Source organism: Phaenicophaeus curvirostris, chromosome 8, assembly GCF_032191515.1.
Source record: "Phaenicophaeus curvirostris isolate KB17595 chromosome 8, BPBGC_Pcur_1.0, whole genome shotgun sequence".
Taxonomy (NCBI): Eukaryota; Metazoa; Chordata; class Aves; order Cuculiformes; family Cuculidae; genus Phaenicophaeus; species Phaenicophaeus curvirostris.
Genome location: NC_091399.1, coordinates 623,891 through 637,015, shown reverse-complemented (window position 1 = coordinate 637,015; position 13,125 = coordinate 623,891). Strand labels below are relative to the sequence as shown.

At 47.5% G+C, this 13,125-nt stretch overlaps 1 protein-coding gene across 1 annotated transcript; it reads left to right on the top strand.

Annotated features, from left to right (window-relative positions):
* The first annotated feature begins 4,936 nt into the window (after window positions 1-4,936).
* On the top strand, window positions 4,937-13,050 carry LOC138723160 (retinoid isomerohydrolase-like). Its single transcript, XM_069862054.1, has 14 exons — window positions 4,937-5,304; window positions 5,993-6,075; window positions 6,443-6,593; window positions 7,175-7,282; window positions 7,373-7,514; window positions 8,191-8,338; window positions 8,621-8,702; window positions 9,100-9,232; window positions 9,344-9,483; window positions 10,135-10,264; window positions 11,055-11,169; window positions 11,253-11,347; window positions 11,455-11,566; window positions 12,675-13,050. The coding sequence occupies exons 1-14, from the start codon at window positions 5,234-5,236 to the stop codon at window positions 12,824-12,826; spliced, it is 1,662 nt and encodes a 553-aa protein (XP_069718155.1). The 5' UTR covers window positions 4,937-5,233; the 3' UTR covers window positions 12,827-13,050.
* Window positions 13,051-13,125: the final 75 nt, after the last annotated feature.

The window sequence follows — 13,125 nt, the reverse complement described above, 5'->3', positions numbered from 1 at the left end:
GCCTAAGTCTTTCAGAGCTATTATTTGTGGCTGCCATCTACAGTGCCACCTGGTTGGCTGGCAATCCAGGTAGGTAAATGCATTGCCTCCCTTTCCTGCAGAGAAAGACAGGATGAGATGGGCTGCTGCTTGTGCTTCGCAGTACCTTTTTTTGCTAGTTAATGCCTATAATTCCTCTTTAGTTGTATTAGTTGCAAGGAAGGACGGTTTTATAATACATTGGTGGATTATACGCTGTTGTTGGTGTTAATGTCAAACCAGATAAGGTGCCTGGTCTAGCACTGGCTGGTGTGCAGTGACCCTGGGCGATTCCAAGAAGTCAACCAGTGGGAGGTTACACGGATAAAATGTTAACGGCTAATCTCAGCATTGAGTCGTGATGCAACTGGGGACTCCAAATTTAACTGCATGTGGGCAGCAGACAGATAGAAGTGGCAAAATTAATTCTTCAAGGGGTGAGGGAGGTAAGACTGATAATCATAGGATCATAATTTTGGGGGGAAGAAACCTTCAGAGATCATTTATCATAGAATGCTTTGTATTGGAAGGGACCTTTTAAAGCTAATCTCGTCCAACTCTTGCTGTAAGCCGGGATATCAACAAGGTCAGGTTGTTCAGAGCCTTATCCAGCCTTACCTTGAATGTTTCCAGGAATGAGGCATCCACCACCTCTCTGGGCAACCTGTGCCAGTGTCTCACTGCCCTCACAGTAGAAAAATTTCTTCCGTATCTTTAGTCCTATTTATTCCAAACCCTGTTTAAAGCGGATCTAAGTTGGGTTAGTCAGGGCCACGCTGACTCTTGAACACCTCTGAGCTCTGCAGCACCAAGTGTAATAGCAGAGTGCTCTCTGAGTTTTATCTTCCTGTACCAGTATAAGTATTAAGACCAAATCTCTGAGCAGCTGATCTGGCTCATCCCATCTAGGGTCCTGGTAGGCAGGTGCCAGCTGGGCAGCAGTGAGTAAAAAGGAAGAAATGTAGTGGCTGGAGGCTGCCTGTGATGACCATCCTTCTCTTATGTGCTGGGCTTGGCTAGCATAATTTTCTTTGCAGTGGTTAGTATGGGGCTTTGGATTTGTGCTGGAAACAGTTTTGATAACACAGGGATGTTTTAGTCACTGCTGAGTGACCATTTCAGTCACTCTGTGCTCACATGGAGCCAAGGCCTCTTCTCACCCCACCCCACCAGCAAGCAGGCTGGGAGAGCACAAGGAGTTGGGATGGGATTGTTTTCATTTGCATCACCTGTCTCTTTTGAGTTTTATTTCTCTTTGTTATTTTCCTTTTCATTATGATTTTTTTTATTATTGTTATTTTATTTCATTTCAACTGCTAAACTGTTCTTACCTCAACCCACAAGTCTCCTTACTTTTACCCTTCCAGTTCTCTTCCCCTCCATCCTGCTGGGTGTCGGGGTGAGTGAGCAGCTGTGTAGTGCTTAGTTGCTGGCTGGAATAAACCACGTTTTGCCACTGGGTCTGCAGTGCCGGATCGTGCTCAGTGCTGGTAAGATGCAGGAGGAAAACTTGGCTGCTAGTGTGTGAGGCCAAGAACAACAATTTTGAATCTCTTCCTTCTGAGCCTCTGGACGAGGATGGGGCTTGTGAAGATGCTGTCACCATGGAAACACTATTTTTGTCACATCAATGATTAGGAGACTGTTTTGAGTCCTTATCCTGGGGTTAACTAAAAATCTCAATGTTATTTGCGTTGCTAAGAGGCATTAAGCTTGCACTCAATTTTATGTTGAATGTATTTATTGCTAGAATGCTTTCATAGACACTCATAGACAAATTACCATATAACAGAGGTTGTTTGATATGAAGGGTTCACGGGAAGCCTTAGTCAAAGAGATTCTGAGTTTTCAACTTGGTATCTTGTTTTTCAGTTAGAAGCCTTAAATAAACCCTCAGTCAAAAAGGAAATGCTCTGTCTTGTAAAAAGGAAGGAAACAAATACAACACAGAACAAAGCTGACCCATCACTTACAGGTTGTAGTAACAGATTGGACTCAGGGGCTGTTTAATGTCTGTTTTTCTCCTTTCACCACAGTTTTGATCACTGAAGCCCAGCTTCTGTTTCTACAGGAGGAGGACCTGCAGGTACGTGGAATTATGAGATGTCTTCATCCTGGTGCGTGGGCTACCCATGACGGGAAGAGCAGTAATCTTTCTAATCTCATTAATCTTTGAAATTACTCCTTACAGTTCCATTGTTTTCATTCTCTTCAAAAAGCAAATCCTAGCAGCTCAGGAGAAAGCCATCCCCATGTTCCAGAAAAAAAAGCCGGCAGGGGGAAAAAAACAGCTTGGTTGAACCAAAAGATCTTGAGTGATATCAAGAAGAGAAACGTTTATGGGCTCTGGAAGAGGGGAGAGGCCTCTTGGGTGGACTACAGGAGGGAAGGGAGATTGTGTAGAGAAAAAATCAGAAGGGCTAAGGCTCAACTAGAAATCAGGTTGGCAAAGTCTGTGAAAGATAACAAAAAGTCTTTCTATAAATATATAAATAATACAAGGAGGACTAGGGAGACCATACAGTCCCTATTGGATGCAGAAGGAACAACAGTGACAGGGGATGAGGAAAAGGCTGAGGTACTTAATGCCTTCTTCGCCTCAGTCTTTAATTGTAAAGAAAGTTATTTTGTCTGTGTACAAACCCAGGAGCTAGAGGAGCAAAGTGAGGCTCCCATGATCCAAGAGGAGGTGGTCAGAGCCTTGCTAGCCCAACTAGACAGCCACAAGTCTATGGGGCCGGATGGGATTCACCCAAGGGTGTTGAAGGAGCTGGCGGATGTGCTGGCCAAACCCCTTTCCATCATCTTCCAACAGTCCTGGAAGACTGGGGAAGTCCCATTGGACTGGAGGCTGGCTGATGTTGTGCCCATCTACAAGAAGGGTCGCAGGGAGGACCCAGGGAACTACAGGCCTGTCAGTCTGACCTCAGTGCCAGGGAAAGTCATGGAGCAGGTGATCTTGGGTGCTATCATGAAGCACTTGCAAGAGAGCCAGGTGATCAGGCCCAGTCAACATGGGTTCACGAAAGGCAGGTCTTGCCAAACTAACCTGATCGCCTTCTATGACAAAGTGACTAGACTCTTGGATGAGGGAAAGGCTGTGGATGTGGTCTTCTTGGACTTTAGTAAAGCCTTTGGTACAGTTTCTCACAGCATTCTGCTTGAGAAACTGTCAGCCTCTGGCCTGGACAGGCGCACACTCTCCTGGGTGGAAAACTGGTTGGCTGGCCGGGCCCAGAGAGTGGTGGGAAATGGAGTTTACTCCATCTGGAGGCCAGTGACAAGTGGGGTTCCCCAGGGCTCAGTGCTGGGTCCAGCCCTGTTCAATGTCTTTATCAAGGACCTGGATGAAGGCATGGAGTGCACCCTTAGCAAGTTTGCAGACGACACTAAGCTGGGTGGAAGTGTCGATCTGCTGGAGGGTCGGGAGGCTCTGCAAAGGGATCTGAACAGGCTGGACCGCTGGGCAGAGTCCAATGGGATGAGGTTTAACAAGGCCAAATGCCGGGTCCTGCACTTGGGGCACAACAACCCTGTGCAGTGCTACAGACTGGGAGAAGTCTGTCTAGAAAGCTGCCTGGAGGAGAAGGACCTGGGGGTGTTGGTTGACAGTGACTGAACATGAGCCAGCAGTGACCCAGGTGGCCAAGAAGGCCAATGGCATCTTGGCTTGGATCACAAACGGCGTGACCAGCAGGTCCAGGGAGGTTATTCTCCCTCTATACTCGGCACTGGTGAGACCGCTTCTCGAATCCTGTGTTCAGTTCTGGGCCCCTCACCACAAGAAGGATGTTGAGGCTCTGGAGCGAGTCCAGAGAAGAGCAACGAAGCTGGTGAAGGGGCTGGAGAACAAGTCTTACGAGGAGCGGCTGAGAGAGCTGGGGTTGTTTAGCCTAGAGAAGAGGAGGCTGAGGGGAGACCTCATTTCTCTCTATAACTACCTGAAAGGAGGTTGTGGAGAGGAGGGAGCTGGCCTCTTCTCGAAAGTGACAGGGGACAGAACAATAGGGAATGGCCTCAAGCTCTGCCAGGGGAGGTTTTGGCTGAACATTAGGAAAAAATTCTTCACTGAAAGGTTCATTAGGCAATGGAACGGTTTACCCAGGGAGGTGGGTTGAGTCACCTTCCCTGGAGGTGTTTAAGGCACGGATGGATGAGGTACTGAGGGGTATGGTTTAGAGATTGATGGGAATGGTTGGACTCGATGATCCAGTGGGTCTCTTCCAACCTGGTGATTCTATGATTCTATGGTAAGCATCTGCTCTTACTAGAGGTGGTTCTGTAAAGCAGTCGTCGGACTGGTCTATTACTGCCTGTGCTGCGTGTAAAACAAACAATGATTGGGTTTGGTGGCTTTCAGAGTGTGTAGGGCTGTTAACACCCTGTGTAAAACTACTACTTTATGTGCATTAAGTCTTAAGAAATCTGCCTTATGCAGCAACAGGTGCTGCTAGCATGTGCCACTGTACTGAAGGGCACTGAAGTAAAGCAAGGGGGAGGAGAGGGAGAGCGATGGCCCTAAGCAGAAGGTGATGTACGGCTATAGTAAGAGTGGCTGTTGTGGATTGTGATGCTCTGATGCTCTCCTGGCTTGTGGGTAGTGCTTTAGTCTTGCTTTAATTGCACCAGCACGTTGAAGCTTGCAAAGATGGCTTTCCACACAAGGGCAGGATGGAGGAAAAAGACGTTGGCCGAGGTGTATGGGAGCCAGGAATGATAATACTTGATACTGATGTTTTACTTCTCGGGATCTCTAATGTCAGGTCACCCCTTGGTGAAGCCCCGATCCCTGCTTGGCAGGCGGGAGCAGGAGAACGCAATGTTATGTGGGATTGAGGTGTCTTGGCAGGAAAGGGCAGTTTGTTTCTGCCCTTGGTCTGTCTTAGAGCTGGGAAGGTCTCCCTGTGGTGTAGGGTGCCGGTGTGCCGAGTGGCCGTGCCAATCACCCAGCATGTCACCCGGCACGACTCCAGTGCTCTCCATTTCACTCCTTTCTGTTTTTTTTTTCCTTTGTAATCACTTCTGCTAGGGAAGAATTTAGGTCTGAAAAACATTCAAAGCCTTTTTTTGTGTGAACAGCAAGACAAAACCTCTCAAAGCACGGGGAGGATTTTGGCGGTGAAAGCCCCCTCTGTTCCCAGGGTGCGCTTATTGGTGGGGGCGGGTTTGGGCACAGGGCTCCCCTTGGCAGGGCTCAGCGCCCCTTAAGTACCCGATGCACAACACTTGCTGCGCACTTGGCTGCCAGAGGCTCGGGTCCTTCAGTAGGGAGAAAATGTATAGCCAGTGAGTATTTCTGCGGGCTTTCCTGTGCCGGAGCAAGTCATCAGTTGCCATTGTGGTGCAGTGTTGGTTGGGAGGTTGTTATGAGGTGGGAGGTTGGTGCAGCCAGGGTGGGAGGGAGAGGTGGGTGTTCCCTGTGGGGGGTTGTCCAGGCTGGTACATCCCATGCCAAGCCATGATTCTGGTCCAGAGAGGCCAGGGTCTCTATGCTTTGGAGGGGAAGAACACTGCCTCACACAGACTGCATCTTCATGGGCTCTGCAGTGGATCAAAACTGGAACCTAACAAAGAATTCTCAGCTACTCACTCCTTATGCTTTGCTTAAAGGAAAAAAGAAAAAAAAATGCTTATCCAAGACCTGGGAGATTCAAATTGGATTTTGCTTTCTGATATTTCAGGATATCCTGAACTTGTCTGTTGGGTGAGGGTGTTTGCCTGCAGGGCTGCGACATAGGTTGTTCTGTTGGTATTCCCTATTCCTCTATGTGCTCAGGATGGTTCGCAGGTGTCTGCGGTAGCTGGTCAGAGCCTTTGGAGCCTGTGAAGGGTAACACTTCTTCCTCCTGGCCTCTCAAGTTACTTGCAAGTTGCAAATCAGTCCATCCAGAAAATAAACTCCCTCTCTTGGGCTGGAGAGGTTTCTGAAGCTATCCCAAACCCTGGCTAACCCCAGGTCTGCTGGCCTTTCCAGAGTCGAGCATCCCGCTGGAGGCTACAAGAAGCTCTTTGAGACCGTGGAGGAGCTGTCTTCTCCAGTGACTGCCCATGTCACAGGTTGGTGTGAGCTCCCTGATCTCTTCCTGCCCAGCTGGTGGTCTTGGGAGCTCATGAGCCACTGTAATTCAGAGGCTTTGCAAGGGCTAGAGTACAGGGTTGGAGGTAAAGGACCTGACAAGGCTGGTGCATTTTGGGATAGAGGGAGGACAGATTGCATGGGGGATCTTCAGACATTTCAGTACTGAATGACTTGGTCTGCAGTAGGTGTGTAGGTAAAGAAAATGGCATCATTTAAAGAGATCATGCATATTTAAAAACCATTTAATGAACATTAAAAGAAAATAGTTTGAAGTTTTGTTCTTTTTGTTGTCACAATAAAAATTCTTAGTCTGCTTAGCATGTCCCAACGCTGCCTCTTCTGCAGGCAGGATTCCCACCTGGCTGCGAGGAAGTCTCCTGAGATGTGGTCCTGGCTTGTTTGAGGTGGGCGCGGAGCCCTTCTATCACCTCTTTGATGGCCAGGCGCTCCTCCACAAGTTTGACTTCAAGGAGGGTCACGTCACTTACCACCGAAGGTAGGTGGCAGTTTTCCAAGCAGAAAAATAAATAAAGCGTTTACCAACTGTCAGTGTCGGGGACAGGCTCTGCTGCCCAGCTCGTGAGAGGCACTGGTTATTTCAAGTCTGTGTGGTTATTGGAAGATCTCTAACAGTGAGGTCACTAAAACTGGCTGAAAATAACAGAAACTTACTCATAGTTAGCAGAAAGGCAGCTTTTTGTATGGATTACAGAACATCTGGAAGAAGAGGGGAGGGCAGGCTGGTTGTAGCTGCAGACAGTGACAGAATTATGACATCTCTGAAAACTGAAATGTGTTTTCAGTTAGAAGCTGATGGGCTATTGTCTTTCAGGTGTTTGGTGCAGAACTTTTAGACAAAGTGCTGTATTCCCCAACAGCTTCAGCTCTCCGCCAGGCATCCTCTCCCAGTTCCGCAGTGGGGAGGCAGTTACTGGACCCAGATGCAACGTGAAGCTGCGGGGACCTGTGGCTTTCAGATGTCTCATGAGGCTCATCACAAGAATATTCATATCTTAGTTGCATCGCCTGTTGCAGTTTTACAGCTGTACCTGTAACATAACTTCTTCCCCTCCCCAGGTTTGTCAGGACTGATGCTTATGTGAGAGCAATGACCGAGAAAAGGATTGTGATAACAGAATTTGGCACCTACGCATACCCAGACCCATGCAAGAACATCTTTTCCAGGTACCTCATGGGTGTAGGTTTTGCAGTGATGTCCTGTGATGCTCCCACTTCCAAGAAGCTCCTGACTGCTTGTCCATTTTCTCTGCTCAGGTTTTTTTCATACTTCAAAGGTGTGGAGGTCACTGACAATGCCCTCGTTAACGTCTACCCTGTTGGTGAAGATTACTATGCCTGTACTGAGACTAACTTCATAACCAAAATTAACCCAGATACATTAGAGACAATTAAGCAGGTGGGGCTTTGTACCATGCTTCTTAATACATGGAGGAGTAAAACAGAAATGAAAATGTTTAATAACAGCCTTTTACAACAAAGCAAGAGTTGGGGTTTGTCAGGGAGAGGACACAGAGGAGCAGCCAGCTGTGAGGGTGAGTGAGAGCAGAGCAGGAATGAGCTTGTAAACAAACCCACTGCTGCTCTGAGCAGTATTGAATTTGGAGACAGCGGGGGGTCCATGGTCCCTTTGGTTTGGATTGGAGTTGGCAAACTGGAGCCAGATTGGAGCCTGGACAAAGGGGACCACAACTGGAGGGCTCCTACCAGAGCTTCACTGCTGCCTTTGTTTACATCAGAGCTAAGCCACATCCGGCCTATGGAACCATGTGTTATGCAGAATACGTATTTTGATGTTTTTCTTTGCCATGTTACCAATGTCAAGGCTGTGGAGCCTTTCGTTTTGGACCCCAGGATCCCAAACCTCTCCCAGTAAATGCATCATCTCACCTGACCCTCTTGAATTACTTGGCTTTGCTGCTCTCCTCCTTTTCATGAAATGGACAGTGATTTGGGCTTTGAGAAGAACTTGCCACATCTGAAGCGAGATTGTATTGATCTGCAATGCTTTACAGAGCTTCTGACTTCCCATCTCCTGCCAGGAAGGCTCCTGACTTTCTGCATCTTCTTCCCAGGTGGATCTCTGTAAATACGTGTCTGTCAATGGGGCAACAGCTCATCCCCACATTGAAAATGATGGGACAGTTTACAACATTGGCAATTGCTTTGGAAAAAACTTTGCACTCGCATATAACATCATACGGATTCCTCCGCTTCAGGCAGGTCAGTTAATTCCACCTCTGAGCAAATGGAGAAGATCTTGTCCCATAAATCATATTTTTATCCTTCAAATTAGTTTTGTTGTTGATTTTTTTTCTTCTTCTTTAGATTTTATTAGCTTCAAGTAGCAGAAATGTTACCTTTAAAACACTTCAAAGTAGTTTCTAAATCATGAACCTCTTTGTGTCAAAAGCAGAAAAACCTTGCTGAGTAAGCACTATAAGTACAGGCTAGTGAAGTGCAGATAAAAAAAACCTCCATAACCCTTCAACTGTCCCGTTCCAGACAAGGAAGACCCGATGAACAAGTCAGAGGTGGTGGTTCAGTTCCCTTGCAGCGACAGGTTCAAGCCCTCTTACGTTCACAGGTAACGTTTTGTGGGGTCACAGACAGACAGTGCAGCTTGGCTGGAGAGAGGGATGCTGTGCGCACATGCTGTGCGGTGTGCTCTGGTGGCAGAGCAGCTGCTCCGAGCAGCAAGCCCAGGCTCAGAGTCCACTTTTATTTCCACATCACACAAATGTGGGGTACGTGGGTACAGCATCGCTGGCATGGCCTGCTCTACAGATGTGGTACACAGAGGTTGTCTTGCATGTGATCAGCAACTAAGATTAGGTGATTTATCAAAAGCAGGGTGTTTATATTCCCAACATTTTAAGCAACAATCTGTGTCCTGCGTTCAGTGCTGAAGATGAACTTCTATATGGATTTTGTCCCAACTAACTATGGTGAATTTGATGTGCTCCCCATTTGTTTCAAAACAGTTTTGGACTGACCTCGAACTACATAGTGTTTGTTGAAACACCGGTGAAAATCAACCTCCTGAAGTTCCTTTCCTCCTGGAGCCTTTGGGGAGCCAACTACATGGACTGCTTTGAGTCCAACGAAACCATGGGGGTAAGCAGTGGTCCATACCAAACTGGGCTGTACTGGGCAGCTGTGTGGGCCATTGTATCAGTTTCACCTTCATTTCTCTAATCCTACACCAAGCATCTGCTTGCTTTTCAGGTCTGGCTTCATGTGGCTGAGAAAAAGAAAGGCAGGCTCCTCAACATCAAATACCGCACCTCAGCCTTCAACCTTTTCCACCACATTAACACCTACGAAGACAATGGATTTCTGATTGTTGACCTCTGCACCTGGAAGGGGTGAGTCTTGGTGGTATTGAGCCTGGAGGCAAACAAGGTCTCTGTGGCATCATGCCTGCCTTGGCATTAGCTGGTGGGGCCCAGCAGAGTCCCAGCACCAGACACATGGTCCCTGCCCTGGCATATCCCTTTCCTGTTAGAATTGCCCGTGGCATTTGTACCAACTCCCTCCAACCCATCTATATTCACACACAGATTGCACAGCATGGAAGTTTCCCAGAAGTGCAGAGAGCCTGTTTGAAACTTGTTTACCAAGACCTTGTTTACCTTTGTCTTTCATAAATGTTAGCGATTACCCAAGGGCTGTTGCCCCTGGGTAATCCTGGGGATGCAATAAGCAGGATCTGGTTGAGGTTTGGATGCTACTTTACCTGTTAACAAAGAGAAATGTGGCACCAAAATGGTGATGTACACCCCTGTGTTGGCTGCTTTGCCAGGATGCCCTGAGCTGAGGGGGTCCTGGCTGCTGCCACAGGGCACGCAGGGAGAAAACCTGCAGTTGCCTAATTTTCCTCACAGTAAAAAAAAAAAAAATGTATGAGCCAGGACTCGTCTCACTCCATTGAGTTTTAGTAAGAAAATGGCTGCATTTGAATCCCCTCGCTTGCAAATGGCATCTTTGTTTCTCTCTGTGATCCCATTTTTGTGCAGGTTTGAGTTTGTTTACAATTACCTCTACTTAGCCAATTTACGGGCAAACTGGGATGAAGTTAAGCGACAGGCAGAGAAAGCTCCACAGCCGGAAGCTCGCAGATACGTGCTGCCCCTCAACATCGACAAGGTACTGGCTGCCAGCAGGGCTGGGAGATGCCAGCGTCTGCACTGCTCCCCCAGTAGGGCTGATGGCCAAGCATTGCTAGTGCTCTGCCTCACCCGCTTTAATTCAAATCAAACATTTTAAGGGGCGGAGGGAACTTGAAGTATGAATCTTCAGAGAAACTTTTTATTTTCATTGCCCAATCAACATTATTCTATTTTTATTTCCCATATGTTGCTGCTCAAAGCAGAGACCATGAGGCAGCAGTTAATTGCAGAGGGTGCCAAGAGCAGACACAGCCCGAGTGCGTGTGGTTAAACCCTCCAGCCCCAACTCACCTGTGAGGTCTGCTCAGTGGCCAGCCTGGGGCTACTGCAAGAGATTTTCCGATGATCCCACTCATGGTCCCTGGCGGGTTTGTTGGGGGCTGCGGGAGGATGCAGGTCAGCCAGGCTGCTGGTGGAGCAGCAAAGCTCATGGGTGATGAGCTTGTGATGGCAATCAAGCAAAGCACGCAACTCCACATGGCAGTGCTTAATTAAAACCTCTGACTGTCTTAAGGAGGGGGGAAAAAAGCTATGTGTGTGTTTGTGAGCAGAGGGAAGGGTGACATACAGGCTGCCTTTAGCAGCAGGTGCTCTTACTGCACTATTGCTAACTCAGAACATGGAAGCAGCCGCCCTCACCAGGCAGTTCTGGAGCCCGATGGGCTCTGCGGCTCATCCCTGATCAATGAAGTCTGCAAGAGATCTGAGCAAGCAGACAGAGAAATTTGTGTCTCCATTTCTTTTGGGTATTTGTTTCTTTGTCCCAGGCTGACACAGGCAAGAACTTGGTCACCTTGCCCTACACAACAGCCACGGCGACACTGCGCAGTGATGAGACCATCTGGCTGGAGCCAGAAGTGATCTTCTCAGGGCCACGCCACGGTGAGACAGTGACTCCAAATGAGCACCTCTACGCCACAGCCCAATAATTCTCACACACTTTTTTTTTTTTTTTTTTATCATAGCCTTTGAATTTCCTCAGATCAACTACAAGAAATACGGTGGGAAACCTTACACATATACGTATGGGCTGGGGCTGAACCACTTTGTTCCAGACAGGGTAACTATCAATGACTGGATGAAGCACGTCTTTTCAATGAGCTTTTAGTTTAAGGACAAGAAGGAGTATTTATGAGATGGGGGGCGTTGTTTCTTTTCCACCTTTAGCTTTGCAAGCTGAATGTTAAAACAAAGGAGACCTGGGTATGGCAGGAGCCAGATTCATACCCATCGGAGCCGATCTTCGTTTCCCATCCAGATGCCCTGGAGGAAGATGATGGTAATGCCCATTTTATTTCAGTCTGTCAATGGCATTGTGATTTGGAACGCTTGTGTCAGCCATCCCCGGGGCTGGCTGTTGCCAGAGCAGAGCCTGCAGGCAGCTCCCAGATGAGGTGTGCCTTGATCTCACACCAGTGGGAAGTTTCTGAGGGGAACATGGGATAGTTAAGATAGAATGAAAACAGAGGAGGAGAAAGACCTCTAGGTGTAGATGATCTGTTGGCCTCATTTCCTAGCACTTTTTTCCATGAGGAATCGCAATATTCAAAGAATTCCATGCAGCAGAACTTTGTTAAATGTAAAGCTCTCTTAAACTAAGTGTGCTTTCAAACCCTGCCCCATCCTCCTCACGGAGGAGTGGAATAAGTGCAGGCTTTGTCACTCAAGGATACAGTTGTATTCATGCCGATGAGTGGAAACACTCAACCTGGAAAGGTGTCCGTTTATTCCCCAAATTTCTCCTCCAAACAGGATTATCTGAAGCTGGAAGAACTACTGGCTCTGCTTTTTCTCATTTATACAGAACCAAATTCCATACTACCCACTAAGATGAAAGGGGTTTAACCTAGTTCTTAAAAGCTTTCCTTAACTGAAGTAGACAATGTGCATTTAGGCTGACAAGAACCCAAAACAGTCTGAGAATCATAAAATCATTAGGTTAGAAAAGACCTTTGAGAACATCAGCTCCAACAGTACCTGTCCACTACTAAATCTTGTCTCCATGCCTTTTAAACACCTCTAGGGATCTGACTCAACCACCTCCCTGGGCAGCCTGTGCCAGTGCTTGATAAACCTTTCTGTGAAGAAATTTTTCCTAATGTCCAATCTAAACTTCCCCTGATGCAGCTTAAGGCCATTCCCTCTTGTCCTATCACCTATTACTTGGGAGAAGAGACCAACACCCACCTCTGTGCAATCTCCTTTTAGGTCAGTGTAGAGAGCAATAAGGTCTCCCCTCTGGAAAAACAATCTATCTCAGAACTGATGTTCATACAATAATCGCAGGATCGACTGTGCCCTGTGTGCGAGTGGCTGCTCTTCCCATGACCAGCCCATGGGAAGGAAGTGGGAAGCAGGGACAGGCTGGTTGCTTTTCTCACCTACAGGGGTTGTGCTGAGCATCGTCATCAGCCCGGGGGCAGGGCCGAAGCCTGCTTACCTCCTGATCCTCAATGCCAAGGACATGAGCGAGGTTGCCAGGGCTGAAGTGGAGGTGAATATTCCTGTGACTTTCCATGGACTCTTCAAAAGAGCGTGACTGCTGCCTGCAACACGTTGCATTAGGCTTCTTCCAGCTCTGAAGAGGTGCAGCCTCTGTTTACAAGCACTCAAATGACCTGAATTCCTTCAACATGACTTTTGTTTGTATGGTTACATCATTACAATGGAGCATTTCAGTTTTATTGATGATTCTTCAAAATACTTAAGCAGGTATTTTCAAATGTACCCTTTTGCATTATTTCCAGATGTACTGTTAAAAACCAAGAAGTTTGGGGTTGAGGAGGGAGGTTTTTTTCTACAAAATTAAACTTTGCCACTGTGGCAGTGACAGATGCA

Bases quoted from the DNA above. Each gene is read 5' to 3' on its own strand.
- LOC138723160 (XM_069862054.1), top strand. From the start codon at position 5,234: ATGCACAACACTTGCTGCGCACTTGGCTGCCAGAGGCTCGGGTCCTTC. The intron at 8,339-8,620 runs GTCAGTTAATTC...GTCCCGTTCCAG, and splicing joins GATTCCTCCGCTTCAGGCAG to ACAAGGAAGACCCGATGAAC. The intron at 11,348-11,454 runs GTAACTATCAAT...TTCCACCTTTAG, and splicing joins ACCACTTTGTTCCAGACAGG to CTTTGCAAGCTGAATGTTAA.